Source organism: Lacerta agilis, chromosome 7 (assembly GCF_009819535.1).
Source record: "Lacerta agilis isolate rLacAgi1 chromosome 7, rLacAgi1.pri, whole genome shotgun sequence".
In the NCBI taxonomy this organism is placed as follows: domain Eukaryota; kingdom Metazoa; phylum Chordata; class Lepidosauria; order Squamata; family Lacertidae; genus Lacerta; species Lacerta agilis.
Window position 1 is genome coordinate 27,445,125 of NC_046318.1, and position 24,882 is coordinate 27,470,006.

General features: G+C 41.7%; 1 protein-coding gene across 2 annotated transcripts in view; it reads right to left on the reverse strand.

Annotated features, from left to right (window-relative positions):
- The window catches only part of JARID2 (jumonji and AT-rich interaction domain containing 2), a 181,371-nt gene that overhangs the window by 74,308 nt on the left and 82,181 nt on the right, over nt 1-24,882 (reverse strand). For both annotated transcript variants that reach the window (XM_033154636.1, XM_033154637.1), the window contains exon 2: nt 17,434-17,569. In XM_033154636.1, the coding sequence (XP_033010527.1) occupies nt 17,434-17,569 (136 nt within the window). The remainder of the gene's footprint in view (nt 1-17,433; nt 17,570-24,882) is intronic.

Sequence of the window (24,882 nt, forward strand, 5' to 3'; positions counted from 1 at the left end):
TCAGCATTGCCTAGCCATAATTTAATTAGCATGGTGTCTGCAGAATGAGGCTGCGCAGCAAGCATCTGCTTTTATTATTTCCTTTGAGCATCCAGGTCTGAAGGAGGATGCTTGCTTTCAATATATTTTTAAAAATTCTCTGGTCATTCAGTTATACTGCTTCACATGCTCTATACATGCCAATTTTGTGATTTACATGCAGGTTATAATTCATGCAAAAAAAAAAATAATCTAAGAGAAGGGTTTTTTTTAAAGTAGCCTGTGCAAAGTAGCCTGTGCAAAGTGAACAAAACAACCTTGAAAGGAAGTCAGTTTGAACGACTACTTCTCTCTTCCTCACCTCCACTGACAGAGAAGGGAATGCTGACTTTGTAAGAAAGTGGAAGAGTTATAGCAAGAGGATGGGGGGAGGGTGTCTCAAGAAAATGAAGGTACCAAATATACTCCTCCATACAGCTAGCTATGTGGTAAAAAATAATCCTGTGACATGCAGCTATTCTCATTTTTCGCTCACGTCAGTCTGCAAAATAAAAACATTATTGCATCTCACTGTTACAACTAACCTGAGACCAGAATTCAAATTTGATATACAGTATTATATTTATTAATTAATATCCTGCTTTCTTAAAATGAGGTTCATGGCAGATTAAACCAGTGGCTTTTCAACCATGGCACCCTGAGCTGCCTTGAATGATGGGTCAGGGGTGCTGCGGGCAACGCTGGCCTCTGTACCTCTTTCCTTCCTTCCCTCCTCTTATGCCCTATCATGTGCCTCTGCTTCCCAAAGGCTTGTCTGGCTGTTTGATGCAGCAGCGCTGGCTACAGGTTCCGTAGGCGAATGGTGCCTCTGGGGCTGGCCAGGGGGTGCTGGCTGCCAGGAGCTGAGGTGGCTTCGGAGTAAGTAAGCAAGTAAGCGGGCGACGGAGCCCAGGCAGCCCTTGCTGTTGGGAATTGAGAGACAAGTCCCAGGCCCCTGTGAGGCAGTGTGAGGAGGCACTTTTCTTTGGGGCAGGCAGCTCAGAGACCAGGAACAGCAGCAGCTGCTGCCCAGAGGACTCCCAAGGAGAGGGGAGAGGAAGCTGAGGGAACACTCCACAAGGGAAGGTGTTTAAAAAAGGGTGAGAGGCTGCCAGCTCTGCAGGTAAGGGTTGAGCCCCACAAGGACGCAGCAGAAAGAATGTAGTTGGTCTAAGGAGCTGTGGACTCAAAAAGGTTGAAAACCTCTGGATTAAACCATACACCTGCTTTGGCAATTGAGCTTTTCACATGCCACCTAATGGGACTGAGGAAAGTGTTCTGGCATGCCTCACTAGGACCCATAGCTGAGTCATCAAAAGAGGGCTACTGGGTCTTTAAAAGTTGCATGGATTGTAAATCAAGTACTTGTGTGTAGCCTATCCCAGGGGTAGGCAACCTAAGGCCCAGGGGCCAGATGCGGCCCAATCGCCTTCTCAATTTGGCCCACCGACGGTCCAGGAATCAGCGTGTTTTTACATGAGTAGAATGTGTGCTTTTATTTAAAATGCATCTCTGAGTTATTTGTGGGGCACAGGAATTCGTTCACAGCCCCCCATAGTCCGGCCCACCACAAGGTCTGAGGGACAGTGGCCCGGCCCACAGCTAAAAAAAAGGTTGCTGACCCCTGGCCTATCCTATCATGACAAAGCTGCACCATGACACAAGCAGCCACATGGCATGAAACTCCTCCCTCTGCAGCCTGAAATAATACAGCCCCAGAATACTTTTATCACTTGGTTCTACCAAATAAATGAAAACTGATCTGGGCAGAGCAAACCTAACTTACAGATCTATTGGCTGGAGAGGGTTAGAACACTGTGCAGGGGTGGTTCTCTGCCAGTGAAAAGAGGAAGCTGACCACTATAGAGACACTCACTATGCCCACAGTAGCTCCGTGGGCATAGAGCTACCACTAATGGATGTCTCACTGGCAAAAGGCACCCAAACAGGGAGTTCCACAGGTGTGACAGAGGCAACCTTGGTCCTACTAGAACTTATGAACCCCTTTGTTCATTGGGGAGGCACCAGGATCAGGCTCCCCTTTTATGACAGCCTGTCAGCATTGCAACAAAGTTCCATCTCCATTGGAAATTAGAAAATAATTTCTGCACAGGTAGGAGCCAGCAGGGCTTTGGAAGTGGCAGATGAACCACCACTTCACACTCCTTCAGCCCCATTTAGGATTGCACTGTCAATCTTCAGATGCTTCCAATATGCACATTTTTTTAAAAAAAAGAGTTATTTAAATTTCCTTTTACTGTCTTGTACTAATGGATGCTCTTGCCTCTCACACATGCAGCCACATACACACATACAGAGGCAGTCACACCCATCTTACATGCCACAGTTCCGCCACACCCCCCCAACATCATGTGTCATAGTGTCACACAACAAAAATAAAGCCATTGCTGGCTAATTAAGTCTATGCTACAAATATATGCAAAGGACAATATATTTAAAGAGCAGCTTTTACAATTACTTTAGTTTTACATTTCCTTTTTCAGTACACAAAAGGGCAAGATTTATGCTGATATAACTGGAATCATAAGATATAATTTCTAAGGCATGGGATGCTGAGAATTTAAAGGGAAAAATGAACTCCTTAACAGCTAAAAGATAACCTTTGGGACCCCATCAGTGGAACAATCTGACTAAGGGGCACAATGCAAGAGAATTCAAAATAATAGTTAAAAGAAGTTCCGTTTGAAAATGGAACACCCCCCCCAAAAAAAAAGCCTTTGGGGGGGGAAATCACTACATATATTCATCATACAGCTCACACAATGCAGGAGGGTTTCTATTCTCTCTTAGATAATAGAAGAAACTCAGTAATGATTTCTGCACACTTCAATTTATCAGGCTGCGATGAGATAGGAAGAGAGAAATAGATGCGCCAATGTTTTCACCTCTGTTATCTAGTTCACAAGGAGCAGACAAGAGTTACTGCTATGTACCATTAATACTGATCAGTGCATACAAGTCAAACATAGTTAAATGACTTAATTGTATGCCAGATACATAATATAATATATTATATTAACAACCTTCAACATAATGTGAATAGCTTACACCAATTTGTGTAACACCGGCCAGGCAGATTGTAGCTCCTCTGCTGAATTGCACTGCAATAGTATATGTAGTGCTCCATTGTTCTTTACAAGGGCATATTTCTGGACCTCAGCTTCACACCATTTTTAAAGAACCTTTAAAAAAATCAAATCGGTCTACCTGACAACAGCATAACAACCCCTAACATCACAACCCTGATCAGCAGGAAGCTTTTCTAGAAAGCCATTTTGAGAAGACAACACAACGATCTGTGCCAAAATCTCAACCACTATTTCGCCTGCAATGATGTCAACCAAAGTACCTGTTTCTCATGTAGTCTTCTGTTACCTTTGGGTGGATAACAAAGAGACGGACAAATACTCAGGAAACTTCCATGAGTACAGAAACCTCCCTGCTTCAGACAAGCGACCTCCAGGTTTTTTGGGGGGGAAAGAATGACGATGTGGGGTGGATCAAAAACATTTGTCCCTGCAGCTCCTCCTCATGCATTTGTTTAACCTGAGCTCCCGAAGAGGACTTAAAAGCTTAACCTGTCTCATATTTTAGGAAACTGATGCCACAGCCTTACATTGTGATGTGATATCTGCTATGCTCAGTCTTTATTTGTTGTACTCATGCACTATCTTGAGTACAATGAGGAAAGGGCTTGAAGTTGTAAAGGATTCCAATTTAGGACACTAGTCTAAAATTATTTTAAAATGGACTGGTTTTCTTTTAAAAAAGAAATGTGGCTGTCACAAATGTGACTGTCCTTGTGGCCATCACACGAGTAACCATTGGCTTTTACATATGACAAGCTACTGGGCATTAAATTGATAATCCTAGCACATGCATATGCTTTTCTGCTGCTGTCACGCCAAAAAGTATTAGTCCATAGCTTTTACAGTCTTTGTAAATGGACAGAAGAGTGATTTTATATATGTAGATACACATCATTACTATGGAAGCTAAGCATGCATGACATTACAGCACAGGCTGGTTTTGTGAGGCTGTCAAAAGGAAGAGATCAGCAAAACGGAATTGGCTTAATCATGCAGTTGAAGGAAACCTACATTGCCCTTCCGATTACAGTACATTCATCCTGATCCAAAATTGTTGCAAAGTCAAGCAACCGGGGGGCATGTTTCATTTCGCATTACTTCGGTGTATAAGCTCCAACTGAACACTGATAGGTACATTTGCTAAACCAATTCCTCCTTTTCCTGTCTCAGCCTGAAAATTAACATTTTGTCCAGATCTTTGAGGCCCATTTCACTTGGAATAACCGTCACAGCTTGGTCACTTTGTGCAATGCTTCTTTTGTGTGTACTAGGCTTGAGACATGAATGAGCTGCTGCCGTGCAATTTTCTCTGTTCAGCTATTGAACACGAACAGGAATTTTGAGCAGTGGCATGAGTACAAACGACACACATATCGGGGCCAGTTCTCATGGCAAGCTGCTCCATAGGAACAGTTCCCCACACAGCAGCTGCTGCAATGATACTGTTCCAAGCAGCCATTTTGTGTCCAGTGGGCCTTTAAAAAATTATCATTATTATTATCAAAGCACAGTGCCATAGTATCTGGTCTCTCAGCCTCACAAGGCTAGCTTGAGACATTTTGTTTCCTGAGATGGAGAACAAGATGGCACACACATTCCACATACAAAAGATGAGTGTACTGGCAACCGAATCTTAATTCCACAGTGAAAATGGGACAGTGTTGTCCACCATACCTAAGGGAAAGCGCAGCATTCCCAAGTTTGGAGTGGGAAGTACAAAGCAGGACTCAAGACACGTACAGTTGTGCCTTATAATTAGACAGACTGTGCTGGCCAACTCAAGTGACACATGCTAGGGGTTACCTATTGCTTCTTGCCCCTAGCATTTGCCACCTGAGGTGGCTGGCTCACTCTGCCTAATGATAAGGCCAGCCTTGAAGCTACAATTAAGTAAACTATTAATTAAAGGGTAACGTAGAGATCAGTTGGTGGAGCACTACTTAAATTAATGAAAGTGCGTTAAAGTACTTCTTCTGAATAAGCCCCACTAAAACAGAAAAGGCTATACATTTCCCATTTGTTTAAGTGAATCTTGCACAAACCACATCTCCAGAGCCAGCTCCAGAACAACACACTATTTTGATTGTTGGCATCTGTCTGTCTCAAGAGGCAGCGGACTTCACCTCTGAGGATGAAGTCAAATCACTGTGTTAGCAGCACTGAAGTGACCTCCCCATGGCGCAAGCCTAGGAAGTGTGTATGGGCTGCCCAGATGACAAGACCCCCCCCTCTCAGCCTCACTGATGTGGTCCAAAGGAAAGTAGAGCAATATGTTTAAGCACTATCCAACTGTCTTAGGGACTCCATGTCAGATTTGTGCAGGGTTTACCACTTAGCCTTCTCTTCTCCTGAAGACTGTCCTATTTATCAGTGAACTGATGAACTCTACAGATTAATTTAGCCTTTCAAGCTCAGTTCTCTTTAAGACAGCCTTTGTGTTAATTTCTTTTTTTAAGTTTCATCTCTTACATAAATAGACTAAGGTTGTTTTTTCCAATGTATTACCACACGAAAGATGCATCCTTTGTGGCTTCTTCTCACGCCACTCCAGGAACATATATCCAAAAGAACCATGTCACTGACCCACACACATGACCTCCTTCATGAATACATTACCAGACTGGTATGGGAAGACGCAACTCCCACACCAATATGGTAATATGCATTACTTTGTCCCCTCTGCCCCTGGGAAGAGGGATGAAGTGAGAAAATACCATTTCAAATACTATAGAAATGAATAAAATAAAGAGAAAGAGAAAGAAATCAACAATCATTTTCATGTAGAGCTAGGTTGCTACCACCCAATTCCATCTTGAAAACTGCAAAACTGTGAAATAATCGTTTCTTACTATGATTTCATATTGCAATCTAAAGCATCATGGACAGCCTACAAAGCTTTGATATGTCAGAGGCAATGGGGTGCTGCATTTGTCTTCTAGAAATTCAGTGTGGGTAGTATTTTCAATAAATTCATTCATTCAGGCACACTGTATCCTCAGCCAGCCTCTAAAGTAGGCCTCAGATATCGTCAATGAAAATACCTCTGTAATAGAGACTGGGATCTTCTGAGGTTGCTCTCACCAGGTGTTAAGCATATAGTATTGTACACAATTCTCTGCTTTATTGTGTGTCACAGATACTGTGATTTTTACAAATTGAAGGACTGGAGGAACTGCTGCTGCTGGGTTGGAGATGAGGCTACAGGGGCCTGTCCCCACTGCACAGTGGCTCCTGAGGTTCCTTAAGAGGATGCGGGTGCAAATGTTTTTTGTTTTTAAAAAGATGATGCCATTGGCACACTTAATGGATTACAGTTTAGTGCAAACATAACTTTTATATGCACTGAGAAACAAAAAAGAATGTGTGACTAGCTCCATTGCAATATTCGATTTATGGTGGTCTGGAACCAAACCCACAATATCTCTGAGGTATGCCTGTACCAAGGAGGGCAGATTTAGCACAACAGGCAAAGCGCACAGGATCGCTTTGGGGGAAAGCATGAGGGGCATCAAACAGATAGGACAATATATCGTCCAAAACTGGTTTGAAGCAGTTACTTTTTACAGCTTTGAAAACAAAATGTGACAATAAACAATTTCAACTCAAGTAAAAGATACCATTTTGGAATCAATGACTTGACAAATTCAGCGTAAAAGAAATAAAGGAACAGTAAAGCAAATCTGAAAGCTAGTTTTTTAAGAAGAAAAGAAAATGCAAACCTAGAATCAGAGAGAGAAGCGAATGCAAGATAGCTGGTAAGTGTTTTGAATGAATTAAGATGGCAGGGAAACAGAAAATGCTTCCCTTCACTGAGAGGCCTACATGTCTCTATGCGTAGCAGCACGGCTACATAGATGTTCCTGCAGGGAGCTCAAATATCTGACTATGGAAAGCAAAAAGCTGTGGCATATTTCCAATTGTGCAACCTCATTTGATATTGTAATGCATGTCATTCAGAACAGCCCTTCATGGCTTTTGCCTGAAGCGTGGGCAGCCCTCCAGACAGACTCAAGAAATATTTTTTTCCAATGTGACACATGCTCTGAAGAGGCCTCTTACAGCGGTAACACATGACCCAGTAATGGGGTGCTGACCCTCCAGAGCAAGCATTATCTGACAATAGATTTAATCCTCTGCTAAGCACAGCAATTCAAAACAAAAACCAAACACTCCCCACCCCCCATCCTCCCAGCTGTATCCAGATACATTCTACTCCTACAAGCTCTGCTTGGCTTGTACAAAAGCACCTTCGTAATTGCCTGCAGAACTCCGATCGGGAGTAATTAATTTTACTTCAAAATATAAACATCTTGGGGGAAATTAAACTGTATAACACATGGAATAATCTGCTGACAATGAAAGACAAAGGAAAAATCAGACCAAATTGAAAGCCTGATGAATAATTTATTTACACCCCAAAAAAAACACTTAACTTACAGTATTTAAGAAGAAAACCTTATGTGCTTCCTTGATGCTCTCACCTCAAAATATAAATGTGTGAAATTGTACAGATTTCACCCTAACTTTAGAGGTCAGAGTAAAATTTATTTTCAATAAAATATAAATTGACCCAAGTGTAAAGAGTCAGGAATGCTGTTCCCAAATGTTAAAAATTAAGCATGATCTATAAGTTTTTATTGTCTTGCCATTTTATTGATTTAGATGTAATTTTATGTTCATGTGCATTTTGGGAGATGCTTAAGGGGGCATTATTCAGCACAGAGGATGTGTGATACATATAAAAGTAAACTCAAGTGAGTAAAATGAATACACATAAAACCCAAGTTCTGACCATTTTTTCCATTTGCTTTCTTATACTTCATTTATACTTCCTAACTTCAGAAGCAAGGATCTTAAACCTGAAAAATGATACTTTCTACAGGAAGAAGGGATCCCACCAAGCTACCGCCAGAGAGAGTTATGTCTGCAGCAAAAGACTGAGCAACCATTTCCTGCCCAATATGTCAAATTCCATGTTGCTCTGCATACTTGGAACAATCAAAGATGGTGGAACTGTATGCATCAGGAATGCTGGTCGTGGACTTCAAAATGAGGAGAAGGAGCAGAAAGGAAAAGCTCTTAAACTCAATAAAGCAATAGGAAAGAAATCTGAGCCTTCCTGTCATGCGGGAGATTCAGTACAGGCAACTTAAGGTATTGAGAAGAGTGAATCCCTAGATTACTGTTTGCAGTTAAATTATGTAAAACAGCAGCATTTCTCACATCAATAGCTGCCATTCTTCACATGTGCACATGTTTCCATATACTTAGTAGCACTTCTTTCAAGAGGATATAAATGGTCTTTCTCACAACTATAACTTGAGACACACACATGGTAGTTGAACTTAAACATGATCGGTGTTCGTGTAATGTGAATATGGACTTTCCCAAAGGCTAGCAATGTGGAAATCAGGCTTCACCCAAATGCTTGTGAGGTAGGTTAGGCTGAGAGGGAGAAGCTGGCCCCACATCACCAGCAAGCAACGTGGCTGAGAAGGGATTTGACACTAAATCTCCATCCACTACATCACACTGCCGCCGCCGTTGCCGTTTATTTCTAGCATTATTAAAAACCCTGGAGCTACAACTCTAGAACACTGTTAAGACAGACACATAAAAGTGTGCTTATTCCCTTATGGGGCACAGATTATACTAGTTTTTCCCAAACTTGGGTCTCCTGGTGGTTTTGGACTACTCCCATCATCCCTAGCTAGCAAGACCAGTGGACAAGGATGATGGGAATTGTAGTCTGAAAACAGCTGGAGACCCAAGTTTGGGAAACACTAGATTAGACTAGTTACAGGTGGGTAGCCGTGTTGGTCTGCCATAGTCGAAACAAAATAGAAAGTTCTTTCCAGTAGCACCTTAGAGAACAACAGAGTTTGTTCTTGGTAGGAGCTTTCGTATCTGAAAAAGTGTGCATGCACATGAAAGCTCATACCAAAAACAAACTCAGTTGGTCTCTAAGGTGCTACTGGAAAGAATTTTCTATTTTGTTTCGACTACATTAGACTAAAACACCAACCATTGGTCCTGTCCATTGAGAAAAGGAAGCAGAGTCTTACTATCAAAGCAAGCAGAACCCAAATTAAGTTCAGTCCAACCAAAAGTGACAGCTGGCACTACAGTTATAATAACCCTGAAGAGAACATCAGTGAGAAGACTTCCTTTTGGAGACTAGACGTTCATGTGGACTACAGAGCGGGGTGAAAGTTTGCTATGACTGGTTTCCTCGCTTGCTATTAGTATTTTCATCTGAAAGCAGAGCTGGTTGGCTGTGGTCTGCAAAGAGTGAATATTCAAATAAGAGGAGCCAATGTTAGCAATAATGAGACACATCAGTCAGGTGCCTCTGTCTCAGACCAGCAACCAGACAACTTTTGTCCCCAGCCTAGTGTTACGGTTTTCAACCACAATCTTGGGACTCAGTCGGATGCTGGGCAGGCGGAGTACACTTGTTAGGGTCCTTCCACTCAACAAGCTACAACATTAGGGATCAGGTGCTTCCTTATATTAGGGTTCTAGGACAAAGAGCCAAGCTTGAAAATAAGCATCACATGTCAAGCAAAGGTCCACAAGCTCCTCTTGCTGAGACTAGTCAGGAAAGCAAATTCCTTATGGGGAAATAGAGAGGCTATGCATGTGTTCTCCAGTAAATGGGGTACCAAAGACTATTTTAAATCTGCCCCACAAAGCACGAGGACCTGACAAGCTTATAGAAGTCACTGTCAAGATAAGAGAATGGAAGGCAGCCAAAAACCATAAAAGTCAACAAAATTATTCATTTAGAGTCTAGACTTCTCATTCCCGCACCTGTTCTTTTTGAATCAAGGTTACCTTGGGACTCTTCCCGCAGTAAGAGATAGAAGTACATATGTCAGAGAGTACAAGCAGGAGAACAGAACCATAAAGATCTGCAGATGCTGCAGAGTACATTATCATCCCCCCTCAGCTGCAAAATGTGAGTCTTCCTTGCACACAGAAAAGAACAGCTGCTTTGCGCTCTGTCAAGGCAGCCCATCACTGCTCATATGTCCCAAGCTGTTGCACTCTTCCGGTTGTTCCTCTGCATCAGCCCAGTCAGCAAGGGGAGATAATAAGCAGGGTGAAGAGAGGAGGCTGCATTCCAAGTGGCTAGGAATCGAACCACTCTCTCTAACCATCTCTCTGAGCCATCTTTGGCCTTTATTGATTGGTACACTTGTCAGGAATTGTTTTGTCCATGCGGTGGGGAACTTCAGGAAGAAGGGCCTTCAAGCTCTCTCCATGCAGCCCGCAGAATTCTCCTTAGTCCCTATCTCTCATCATGCATCTAGAGGCTCTTACAAAAGGAAGAGTCACATCTGTTGTGTCATCCACATTCAATTCTGGCCCCAACCACAATGTGGGAATGTGGCCCTCAGGATAAAAAGCGTTCTCATCTGTCAACGTAAGCATGCATCTCGTGTTTGGCGGTGAGGTAACTGTGGGGGGTGGGAGTGATTCACAGGCTGCCTAGTGGTGGGTGAAAGGTCATGTGGACCTTATGTGGTACTATCCCACACCCATAGTGCAACAGTGAAGATTTAAGGTTTCCAATGTCCTCATCTTGGTTAGGAGATGATGAGCACAAGAGAGGCTCACAGTCTGTCTCCTTCCTTCTCCTGCATTAAAATTAACCCAGGCACTAACCAGGACTGCCCTTGTAGCCCAGGGCTGAAGGTTTTTTTTGGAAAGGGGACCTGGCCCATCTTTTTCTCTGTTATTCCAGGCCCCTGATATGAAGTAGCATTCACAACTGAACATTCACAACCCGAGGGGTACATATGGATATATGCCTTTAGGTGACAGGAAAGGAAGTCACTTTGTTGTCCTGTTCTCATGAAGTAACATAATGGCTGCTGCCCTAAGCTGAAGGAGGGTGGGCTAGAATTCTAATAAGTTCTAACACTGTAATAAGATTGTTTTTTTTAATTAACAGAATATGAATGCACATAATCTTTCTTTCTGGTCCAGCCCAGCCCACATATCAATTCATTCTGTCCCCTCCTCCCACTTCTTCCTCTGGCTTCTGTCATGCAGTTTCTCTATGCTTCAGTAAGTCTCCCCCAGTCTTTATCCAGTAAGTCTCTCCCTTCTGTTATGTTAAATGTGCTTCTTAAAACCCTTTCCTGGACCACCATGGTATTATATTCACTGCTGCTTAGTGCAGCAATCTTCTGAAAGTGGCTTGGAGGTGTGCATTCAGTCTACATATTACAAAAAGAAAAAGAAAGGATCAGAAACCAAAAACCTGTGATAACATCCCTTAGAGGCTTGCTATAAAACCCACATTTCTAAATGTCTGTTTATTATTCCTGAATTTCCTAGATACAGTAATTAAAAACTAAGGTAAATGAGACTTCTGTTAGAATTCTATACATTTAAAAGCTTTCATTTCAAAACTGGAATAGTTTATCAATGGTTGTTCCCATTTAATAAAAAGTGAAGACTTGTGTGAAATCTTTTATCCCTGGCTTTAGGTCATAAACTTGAGATTGAAAGTTTGAAATGTGGGTAGTATTATTGCTTAAGCCTTTGAGTATTTTTATATCCCACTAGCTCATCTTAAAAATAAATGAAACGCTCTCCAAATAATTACATTTTAATATCCTTTCAGGAAACAAAATACCCTGAATGAAAACTGGTGTATAGAAAAATGGATAATATTTAACTGGAAGTTTTCAAAGCAGCACGGATGGTTCTTTGGGTTTCAGCACCATATCATGGCATGTTTGCACATAACCAAGAACCCCACAAGCACACTCAGAAGTTGTTTGTAATCATTAGTGTGGTGGCCACCCAGAAATCCAACCATGACTTTTATATGCTACCTTTTCTCTGCATGGAAAAATTCAGTGGATTACAAGACAAAATGCTATTTGCCTCACATTACATGTCAGCATTTTTACTATCGCCAGTTTGAGAAAACTGTTGGTATAAGATCTTTCTTGGAGGAGAAGCAGGATAGTGGAGGGCAGTAAGATTGTAAGTCACTTTGGCCTTGGGCAAGATATAGCAAGTAACAAATTTAATAAATAATAAAATAATACTAATACAGTAGTGGAGTCACTTTGAACTTAATTTGCCAGTCAACATTGTCTCCATGTCAAAATGCCTTGCTAGCATAAGTGGGCTTATATCTAACTGACAGTACCCCCATGATAAGATAAGATAAGATAAGATAAGATAAGATAAAATATTCACTAGCTGCTAGCCAGAGGATTGCAGTACTGCAGAGCACAGCTTTAATACTGCCACAAAATGGCCCTCTACCCATACAGTCATACCTCGTGTTGCGTTGGGTTCATGTTGCGTCTTTTTGGCTTGCGAACGTGGCAAGCATGTTGCGTGTGCGTAGAAGTGTTCTGTGTGCTTTGCACATGCACAGAAGCGCTCTATCACGCTCCACGCTTGCGCAGAAGCACCACTCTAGTTGTGGACTTTTCGGGGTGCAAATGGCACCCCGGAACAGATCATGTCCGCAACTAGAGGTACCAACAGGCAAATTTAGCAGAAGATCAAATATTTTCCCCCTCACTGTATGTCCAGCTCTGTAAGGTTAGGTGTTGAGCACAGTAGACACATAAACAAGAACCTACAAATAAAAACCAAAACATATCCTCTATGTCAGGGGTGGCCAACTCCCAAGAGACTGCGATCTACTCACAGAGTTCAAAACTGGCAGTGATCTACCCCCTTTTGGGGGGTTCAGGTCAAAGTTGTTGAGCTTTTCTTAGCAGGGTAAGCCCTGTTTCTTTGGGGTTCAGGTTAAAGTTGTTGAGCTTTTATTAGGGAGGAGGAAGGCCTGTTTTTTAGGGGTTCAGGTCAAAGTTGTTGAGCTTCTTTGAGGTGAGCCAATGATCTACCAGTGATCTACCACAGTTGTCCAGTGATCTATCGGTAGATCACGATTTACCTGTTGGACATGCCTGCTCTATGTGAAACCCTTAGAAACTATGCTTTGAACTGGTCTGCAAACTACAGTTTCTATTAACTTTGATTTTGGCAAAATGCCTGAATTAACAAAAAGCAGAGCTGCAGCTATTATTCCTCTTCTAAAGGTAAAGGTAAAGGACCCCTGACAGTTAAGTCCAGTTGCTGACGACTCAGGGGTTGCAGTGCTCATCTCACTTTACAGGCCGTGGGAGCTGGCGTTTGTCTGCAGACAGTTTTTCCGGGTCATGTGGCTAGAATGACTAAGCCGCTTGTGGCGCAATGTAACACGGAAACCAGAGCAGCGCACGGAAACTCCATTTAACTTCCTGCTGGAGCGGTACCTATTATCTACTTGCACTTTGACCTGCTTTCGAACTGCTAGGTTGGCAGGAGCTGGGACTAAGCAACCGGAGCTCACCCTGTCGCAGGGATTTGAACAGCCAACCTTCTGATTGACAAACCCAAGATGCTCAGTGGTTTAGACCACAGCGCCACCCACTCTACAAAAAGGAGAAGCAGGCCAAAAAAACACAAAAACCACCAGCTAGCCAACTCTAAACCATGGATTGCAGTTTGCCTAGTTATTTGAAAGCTCAAGTCATGGGTTGTACACTAAAACCATGGCTTGTACAAACCATAGTTTGTCAATGTCCAATGTTTTTCACAAGATGAATGTAGAGAGCACAAGGAAATTAGTGTGCGTAATATCTATGTCCATTATCATAAGTATTTTTGTTGTTTAGTCAAGTGATGTTCATGTGTTTAAGAGCAGTTTTTCGTGGTTTTTTGTTTTAAGGAAAAATGCCTTGTTTTATGAGCTATTTTGCTGAAGGATACAAAATACAGCCTCATGAATAAAAGCCAAGGATGCTTACATTCTATACTTCAATTTTACAGCAGTCTATTTCATGTCTAAAGCAGCATTAGAAAGAAAGCTATTTCCCGTGAGAATGAGATTCTCTCTTTCAAAGAGACCTCTGAAAAACTGATTATCACGATCTCCAACCCAAGGCCTAGGCTTATTAAAACCGCTGCTGAAATACCAGATAGTAACATTCAAAATTACAGCACATGTTCCCTTGGGCTTGCTGATGTGTTATCCTGTTTCCCAGAGTGAGAAAGACTCCCACTGAATGCTACAAAGGGTTTCCTGACATCACACAAAAATATCCCCTTCTGATTTTAGTGTTCCCACATGGTGGAACAGAAACAAAATGAACAAAGGAACATTGTAGAAACAGGACAGTGGTCATTCTATACCCTGTGAATATCCAGAGCCAACAAAGCAAATACCTAGTAAAGAAAATATGTAGCTAAGTTAACTCATCTGTTTATTAAATTTCATCCTTCTAAATCACTACAGCTGAGAAGATGACATGGGTTTTGTTGAGACATAATGCCAAACCATGGTTTGATGTTTCAAAACAGAAATGAATCTCACATACACCAAAAAACTGATGAGTTTATACATGGCCCCAACATGTTTTGGCCCAAAATGCCTTCGTCAAGGGTCTATTTCCTTGTTTTTAATTAATCAATCTCAAGTTTCTGTTCTCAAAAGAAACTGTCAAAATCAGCACCTTGTATAAAGACCATCCCTTTATGAACTACATGAAGCTACCCTTGAAGATAGTGAAGAACTGCAATTGGCGTAGAATGTGGCCACCAGGCTACTGAGCAGCATTGTGAACTGGAATGGTATCAATTCTTGAGGAACTGGACCAGCTGCTGATTTGCTACTGGGCCCAATTAAAATTTTGACATTAGTTTATAAAGTGCTATATGGTTTGGGACACGCATAATCAAAGGAGTACTTCTCTCAATATTTGCCACCTCGGACCCTTAAGATCTGTGACAGTGGTCTTCCTCATGGTCCTTCCTATGACTGCAATATGCAGTGACCCAAGATAGGGCCTTCTCTGCTGTGGCACCCTGGTTATACAATTCCTTCCCACTAGAAATATGACAGCGCCCCCTCATTGCTAGCTTTTCGTCACAAAGTGAACATGTTCTTGTTTCATCAGGCATTGGGAAGTGGGGAGCAAATGATTTTAAAATATGTGTTTACAGTCCTGATATTCTGTGCACAGGATTTCAGCCAGTGTCTGTCAAAGGCTCCACTGTTCTGCCAGGGGGTAAATACACTGTGTGTTATGTTGCTGTTCAATGCCTTGTATCACATTCCTCTGGACATACAGCAACACATACTCTACCTCACTCATCAAATTTTCCCCACAATACTATTCCTTAAAAATATATTTATCTCTGCTTCATAAGGGTTCAGACTGATAGTACAATTCTATTCGCATAGGTCTAAAGTAATTCTATAGGGACGCAGGTGGCGCTGTGGTCTAAACCATTGATCCTCTTGGGCTTCCCAGCTCCTGCCAACCTAGCAGTTTGAAAGCACGCCAATAAAAGTGCAAGTAGATAAATAGGTACCGCTCCGGCGGGAAGGTAAACAGCGTTTCTGTGCGCTGCTCTGGTTTCGGTGTTCCGTCGCGCCACAAGCTGCTTGGTCATGCTGGCCACATGACCCAGAAAAACTGTCTGTGGACAAACACCAGCTCCCTTGGCCTGTAAAGCAAGATAAGCGCTGCAACCCCAGCGTCGTCCGCAACTGGACTTAACTGTCAGGGGTCCTTTCCCTTTACCTTTAAAGTAATTCTAACTCTGCAATCTATGTATGTCTTTTTAGATGTAAACACCACTGAGTTCAATAGAACTTATTTTCACGATAAGTGAGAACAGGATTGTAGCTGAAATCATGCAGAATTAGCGAAGTTATGCAAATTAAGAAAACCTTCCTACATTTTGTCAAGTTTGTAACACTTCAAGGCCAGACACATTGTGTTTCACTGGTGCAGTTTGTGTTCTTGATGTAGATGTACTCCCTTGTGTGTGAGCTGTTCTGAGAATGAAAACTGGGTTAACCCGCTTTTCATCAAGTCTACTTGGAAGAAACCAGACACTATAAAATCTCAGTCATGCTCTGTAACCTGGCACTCCCTCAAAGCTTCCCAACATACTGTTGTTGTGCATTACGCCTTCAAGGCCTTTTCTGCTCCCTGTAGACTACAGAGTAAAAACACACACAATGGAATAAGAAACCTTCCTTAAAGAAACTGTTTGACGGAAGATCAACGAAGCAGAGCCATACAGAAAGCTAAAGCTGTTGTGTGTACTTGTCCAAGAAAATTGGTATGGTTTGCTGCTAAAATGTAACTATCTTTCAGATTGCTATTTATTACTAAGCTGAGAAAACTGAGGGAGTTTCTTTATCAGATGTGAGATGCTATAAATTGACCGTGCAGTAGATCTTCTGTAGATACACAGCTCACATCCTTGTATCTCTATTAACAAACACCCAAGTTCTCAATGAGTAAGTGCTGAAATATGACGCATCAGAAATGATGCAACGTACAAGCACAGGGAAAACTACACAAGCAGACAGCTGCTGTTGTAAGATGATAGTAAGCGTGCAGTTATGCAGACATTTGGAAAATGCTCTAGATATGTTGGAAGTAACTGCAGTGGTTGTCAAACGAAAGCTAAATAAGAAGGTATCTAGTGACTTTTCTCCTCCTTTCATTTAGTGAAAATATTTGTGGAAAAGAATGCTCCAGAATATTCTGCATGAGGCTAGACTACTGTATATTCTGGCGTATAAAACTACTTTTTAATCCAGGGAAATCTTCTCAAAAGTCGAGGGTCGTCTTATACGCCGGGTGGAGAATTTGCAGTCAAGTATATCTCAAACTCTATTTTTAACTGGAAAAGTTGGGGGTCGTCTTATACGCCCAGTCATCTTATACGCCAGAAAATACGGTAATTTGAAAAGGATATTTTTTTAAGATTGCCTGTGCAATACACAAACATGAGCAAATATGGATGGGCATTTTAGTTATGCAAGTTATTTAAGTCATGCAACTGTATGACCACTGCAGCAAGAAGATAGTCATCTGTATCACTTCTCCATGCAACAAAAACAATTTTACCACTCCGCTGCTTCTACGAGTTTCCAAATGGGTGCACTTGTAGTAAACTTCTCTTCATCATGAAACCAGTACATCAATTCTCCATTAGTCTTTCGATCATGGTGAGAGACTGCAACGCTAGACTAAGTAGACTTGATCTTTATCAGGAAGAAACAGGCTTCCAAAAGAGGTTGCCAGATACATAGAAAGCAAGTTCCTTCCCCCTCAATGAACTGACTGCTCACACAGTTGTATGATGTGACACATAACAGGGAAACAGAAGGGGGAAAGCAGGCTCCAAGAAACTTCAACTGTGACTCCCAAACATAGCACACAGAGCTGGAGCAAAGCCGATCCGCCAAGAGACTTACCATTCACGCCTTTGAGACTCCCATTGATGCCATCCCCATGCTGCCTCTTCTGCGCATTCTTGAATTCCTTTAGGGATAAGTAAAGGACTTTTCGTACCACCCTCTCCTCCGACCATGGAATCCCATCACTGTCATCCTAATAGGACAAGAAAAGAAAAAAGAAATGAGACATTTTACTTAATATTTCAAAACATGCGCGTATACGTTATTCTGGCTGCCAAATGAGTCTTCAGCTTTTTCAAAAAATAAACTTTTGGGGTTGTTGTGAAGACAAAATACCACTGTAAGGTTTACAGGATAATGGATGGGATTAAAAAAACATTATTTTGAAGAAATAAGCAAATAAAATGAAACACACAAAAACGTAAGACTTATGTTTTCTTGGCTTTGATTTTTAATAGAAGGGAGCAATAAATAAGTCATATTCAAAAATATGCTGGAGGTGCAAAAAGGAGAATGGAACATTTTACCATATGTGGCAGACATTTAGTTAAGCACAAAAATACTGGAAGATTATTATTAGAATAATAACACAAATATTGAAAAATGAAGTTCCCTTAGATCCCGTATTGATATCGCTGAAATATGTATCACCACCAAAAAGAAGGAAGATAACAAACAATCCTATGGGCAGAATTCACCCAATGAACCCCATCAGTGGCAGCCCTGCCAAGAACACCCTCTTGCGCGATGGGGCTTCCCCCCCTTTTGCCCTCCATGTGTTCCTGCACCTCCTGAAATTGACTGGGTTTGTGTGGGAGAACCCCTGGAACAGCACATGGGGGAGGGGGGTTGTTCTATCTGGCAAACTGCAATGCTTGCATAGACAGAACAATTGTAGTGGCACAACACTGAATTCCACGCTATTTGTTAACAGCTGCAAGGATGTTATTGGCTGAAAACGGTTTACGTTACTGCCTCCCTGGAAAGAATGGTTTAACAAACTTGGGGATTTGGCTATGATGGCAAAAATAACTTCTTATCTAATAACAACAACTGCAAGTGAATACAGGCATAAATTCTGGGGAAACTGCTTGCCTTCTACAATATTGCCAATAATTATCTCTGCAAAAGCAAGTTCAGATAGGTCTTTAGGTTTTTTAAGAATAAGACTGTAATTTTATGTTAATTCATATGTACTTGAATAATATTGTGGTACAAAGTATTTTTGGAGCAGGGTTTTGCTGATTATTCATAATTATTATCAAATTATTAAATAAATTTAAAAGGGGGGGAGTAGACTAACAGGCCTGTTTACTTCAATGGGTATACAGTATTCTGAATTGAATTTAGCTGGATACAACCCATACAAAATACTAATCTTTTGCTATCATGTTTCCTATGTTCCAATTTCCCCATTCTGCCAACATGTTTTTGAAAACAGTTCTTTGCCCTAGAGTTTCTCAAGGGCTGCACCACTGCCAAGTGAGAAAATTAGAGTTTTTTGGATGACCTTCATTTCGGAAAACATGAGCCAACTCACTAACACAGTTCAGTAAGAAATCCAAACACCAGTATCAATAATCCATTCCAGAGGGTAAGAAAGTTTACACGCTGCATGACAAGTATGGTCAATGAGACTGCAACATTTTTTAACAATAACAAAAACCTATTTTGAGCAAAATACATCCTGGATACTTAAGGCTGAAAGCAATCCTCTGATCACTGAGCCCAAATGTTTGCTTTCAGTTCTGTGACAGATTACTTGACTGCCTGAAAAGGAAAACAGGGAGCAAAATAGTAGTGATAGCAAAGCAAGTTAGCAATTTGGCAGAAGACGATCATTATACACTGGGGAAACACTACTGCACAGTAACAGGAGAAAACTATGCCTAGATTCCTTTGAACATGAAGCATATGCACATTTGAGCCAGAACGACGGCATCTGTGGAAGAGTTCTCAAGGCAAGCGTGCCCAAACAAAACTTAGAACGTTTCCTATTTTCTTGCACACAGCCAGCCCCCACCAGTAGGTTCATCACAAGCACGGAAATGGGGAAAATAGTGACAAAAATGATATCTGAAAGACAATCCCTTCCCAGCAAATAACCCTGAATGTTCATAAAATATGCAATATGAACTAAAGAATTAAACCACAAATGCCCACTACTTAGAATCAGAGAATTGTAGGGCTGCAAGGGACCATGAGGGTCATCCAGTCCAATCTGCTGCAATGCAGGAATTTTCTGCCCAGCATGGCTCTTGAACCCATAACTCTAAGATTAAGAGTCTCGTGCTCTACTGACTGAGCTATCCCAGCTGTTCCCAAAAGAGGAAAGGGGAAAACTACTCAGGTCCCAGCAAGGATCGAACTTGACACCCCTGGTTTACAAGGCCTGTGCTCTAACCACTGGGCTATAGAGCAACTTCTATTACAGCGGTGGCGTAGAAGAAGCTCCAGAGCACACACGAGAAGCCCACCTTGCAGTTCCACCCCACGTCACATCAGTCCTTGGGAAACTGGATTAAAGCTGCCCAGTGTCGAGAGTCACGAAATTGGAAGGTTTGTTGTGGTGGTGGCTGCCTTGTTGGTGAAGTAACATAAGTATCAGGCCTAAGGTTTTCAAAATCTAATGATAATCAGAGTCACAACTTGGTCACATCCACATGAGACATGTTAATGGGGTATTTCACATATTTTATTGCTGCACTGAGCTAAGTCAAAGTTTGTGTGTTGTCTAAACCCAGGCTTCTGGTTAAACACTCTCCTTGCTAATTTTGAGGTGGTTAGTGTGCACAGAAGTAAAAACAAAAGACTGGAGATAAGTAGAGGAGCAGATGGCCAGTAATAATAATAATAACAACAACAACAACAACAACAACAATAAATTATTTGTATCCCGCCCATCTGGCTGGGTCTCCCCGGCCACTCTGGGCGGCTTCCAACAAATATTAAAATACATTAGAATATCACATATTAAAAACTTCCCTAAACAGGGCTGCCTTCAGGTATTTTCTGAATGTTAGGTAGTTGTTTATCTCTTTGACCTCTGATGGGAGGGCGTTCCACAGGGCGGGCGCCACTACTAAGAAGGCCCTCTGCCTGATTCCCTGTAGCTTTGCTTCTCGCAGTGAGGGAACCACCAGAAGGCCCTCAGCGCCACTTTTGCTATTAACATGAAATAATCTCAAAGAGGAGTCGTCCTGTTCCCCCCCCCCAAAAAAAAAGCACATTTCTGCTCCTATTAAAGCTGTGTAATGCTTTAGGCCAGCTTTTCTCAACCTTCAGTCCCCAGATGTTTTTGGCTTACAACTCCCATCACCCCTGACTACTGGTCCTGCTAACTAGGGATCATGGAAGCTGTAGGCCAAAAACATCTGGGGACCCAAGATTGAGAGAGGCTGCTTTAGGTGCTTCACACACAAAAATGAAAACTAACAACAAGACCCTGCTCACATGCTTGCAATCTAAATACTGCAGAGGCACAGGGAGATGAGGTTGAAGCAAAGGGAGATTAGCAACGTTATATGGACAGGGTCTTCATAAAAGTTTGCAATCATGATTACACATCAGTGAAAGCGGTTTTCTCTTTTCGGTATCAGAAAAAAGAACGCATGCTTATCTAAGATGTGTTTCACGTAGAATTCTAGTAGAAAGCAAGAAACCTACAATTTAATTAACTAGCCTAAAATCTAATTAATTAGGACGTGAAGAGAGAAAATGCAGCCGTTTGTATTGTTTCACTGACAGAGTGAATTCTGCTGATAGGATTAATTTTTAAATTATTCCTGGCACACACTGAGCAGCAGAGCTAGTGACCTACGAAAGGTACAATCCATCTTCTGGGACATCGCCGTCATCAGTCTAACACAGAGGACAATGAAAAGGAGACTCAAGTGAGAAGAATTTCTGACATACCGTTTGCCTTGGTTGTGGACAACTTGTCATTTAAAAGTTGATTTAGAAGGAGATTATTTCTGGTTCCCCTTCTGTAGATACTGGAAAATACAGGTGCTAAGCTGATATAATTCCTGGTGGTATAAATCTATATAATATCAGATCTGGAAAATACATGCAAGTTCAGCTAATCTAGCTCCCACTCTAGATACGAAATACAATTTTCCTGATTTATCATTGAGGTGTTTTTTTTGGGGGGGGGGGGAATTGTGGTGTGTGTTTTCATTTTGCTTTGTTTTCCTGTAAGTCACATTTAAACCCTTATATATTTAAATGTAAATTTAATTAACATCACCAACCAAACACCTAATATTTTCTCTCACACACTTCTAATAGTATGTTTTCACACTCAAGTACTGCTAAGCAGAGCTCATTCCCACATTTCTGCCGGGCTTCTTCACATCATTTCCACTGTTCACATCAGTCTTGCATGGACTTCTGATTTGTGTACAGCCCGATTCAAAGTGCTGGTTCTGACCTTTAAAACCCTAAATGGCTGAGTCAGTAGATGACGAGACTCTGAATTTCAGAGTCATGGGTCCAAGCCTCATGTTCGGGAAAAGATTCCTGCACTGCAGGGGGTTTGGACTAGATGACCCTTGTGGTCCCTTCCAACTCTACAATTCTCCAAATGTATGATACTGTCTGTCAGTTGAGATCTTCAGGGTGGTGTTCTGTTGTGCATACCAGAAATCAGGCTGGTGACAATGTATTTTAAACTTTGTATGTTGCTGTGGCACCATGCTTCTGTATTGTGCTAGCTTGACTTAAAAGACCATGAGTTTCTGCCTTAGTTTCCTCCTGTTAAACACATCAGCAGATTTTAGGTTAAGACTAGCCTTCAGCAAACAGGAGCCAGAGTCCAATGTAGCAAAGAACCTTTAGAGGAGAAGCTAGGGCTAGGCTATTTGTTTTATTGTATGTATACAGCTTGACAACAGTGATTATTTTATTTGAAGAGTGAGTTCATAAGGTACTGCGATAGCTTGGAGCATGTATATTATGACTCAGTGTTGTCTGGCAAGTTTCCAGTTCTGTTCCTAGAGACTTCCCAAGCAAACACTCCTGACCCCATTTCTTGTGCCAGGTCTTCAGATAGCAGAACCACCCCTGACAAAAATTAAACAAAAATAAAATGTGTGTTTGTAATCACCTCTCTGAATAGGTTGAGCACAGCGCTTACTGAATAAATGAGCATTTATATGACTGCAGTCTCCAAAGGGCCCTCCCACACACTGAACTGGAAGCACCAGAGAGGGAAAATGCTTCCAGCCTTGCATTCTAAACGTGATAGGAAAAGCTACACTGCATGTGAAAAACCTAACCTTTGGGATTAAAGAAGAACAAGCTCTGCTCCCCTCCCACAAAGCCATTTTTAAATGTAACTGGAGTGTCCTACCTGTGGGTGAGAGTACATCCACAGCTGGAACAAAAGGAAGCATCTGCATTCAAAAGCTACATTATAGGCAGTGACCTATTTGTGCGGGGATTACATTTTGAGGCACGGTGTGCTTATTGAAGTCGCATATAATCGGAACATATAATCGGAACACCCATTGAAAGCCTGCAGACACCCCACCCCGCCCCTGCCCCTTTTGGTGATGTTTTTGGGTCACTTCTGGGTTTGGCGCAAAGCATGTGTGTGCAGTCACACACATTTTGGACATGCCTAAAGCAGTTGCTGCCTTTCCTTAGATGAATGGATGTATCATGGCTGGAATCTGCACTGCTGCTCAGGCATGCCCAAGGTCTTGCATGTGCCCAGTGGGATTTTTCCTCTTCCCTTATTCTCACTACCACTTCTAAAAATAATACTTAGAATTCGTGCAATGCTTTTTAGCGTATTCAGAGTACAAAGCAAACAAACGTCCAGGTTTTGGGAGACTGGATCATGGCGTCTTTGCTCCTTGTCTGTGTTCTCTAGCTATGCCATTCTGAAATCTATCTGTTGTACAGTAGGCTAGCTACTACACACACATCCCCCTCAATCCTTAGATCATTTGCAGAAATGTTACTTGTGGCACTGCACCCTAGACAGTATCAGAGGGTGGTGACCCCAAAAACAAGCTCCTGTTGTTGCCCCTGTACTGTGGGATGCCCTCAACTCTGCCATGCATAAAGCAGCAACCATCCATTGCTTCAGATGTCTTGTGAAGGCGTATCTTTTTGCACCAGCTTTCCCTGACGCAAAAGATTGAACCCTGCCCTACATGTTTGAATAATTTCTGAATTTCTGTTTAATTTACTTGTATATGTTTCTATATTGCTGTTTTATTGGCTAATACTGAGACACAGTTTAACTTAGTGTTATGTGCAAAGTGGGCCTCTGACAATGAAGCAATTTCCAGCACAGCATTCACAGTCTGCCCCACGATTGCACTGCTGTCTGCAAATATTTGATTCCAGAAACTCTGCTGGATTGGGCAGGTCCACCACATATGTATGTGGGTACCAAATAACCTCATAGTTCCTCCATCTTAGAGGAGGTGGGTTTTTATATATGGTTTTAGTTGTAGTGGTGTAAAGCACCATATAAATGTAAGGTCTTACATGAATTTCCTTTATTTTCACAACTACAGACATTAAAGGATGTTTACTCTAGGTAGATGACCAAATACTAGGACTTTGAGAAGTCTCCCAAATCCCTTTCCCACATGGTCTTTAGCTCCTCTGTTATATATTGTTATTTATAGCAAGAAGGAACCAGTTCCTTAACATTTGCAGAATACAATGATATAAATGTTTACAATGCAGTCAAAAGGTCTTGTGCCGTTCGTTTTGACACTATGAGTCGAACTTAAACCTTGTATTTGCTGGAGAAGAAACATGGTTGTCCTACCCATGCTCAACTGTTATTATAATTAGTTTTACAGCTGTAGAGCCACATCTTGGTGCATATGAGGAACACCGGGAGAAGCAACAACTACAGAGGCTTGTTCATTCATTTCAACAGACACCCTTAATCCATACACACAGAGAAACATGTGGGAAGAATCTTATAGGTCAAGTACATCCTCTGCATGTATAAAATTTACTCCAGTGTCGGGGCCCTCCAGTTAAAAGAGCTTAAGTAGCAAGGCTGGGAAAGAGCGCTGCCTAAGAACATGAACAACAGCTGTCAGTCAGGAATAGACAGCATGTATTTAATAACTTGGTCTCACTCGGAATAAGGCATCTTTATATGTTCCTACATGCGCAGACTGGAACCCTCTATTCAAATAAAAGGGCAGAATGCATATCCAAGTACATGCAGCTCTCCAGAATGAGGCTTAGGTGAAGAGGCTGCTTTAGTTAATGTGCACCCAATACTTATAAAATAAGGCACACAATGCCAGTGGTTTTCTTGTAGGTTTTTCAAACGAGTTACTGTAAAAAAAATAAAAAATCCTTAACCCAAACAGTAAACCCAGGCTAACTGGTGTTGACATTTCCCCATTCATCAAGGGAAAAGGATTAAAATTGAAAGGTTTCTCCTCTGGAGACAGTAGCTTGAGTTCAGCAACTTCCCTAATGCACCAGCTAATTGAATTGTTATTTTGAAATCTAATGAAT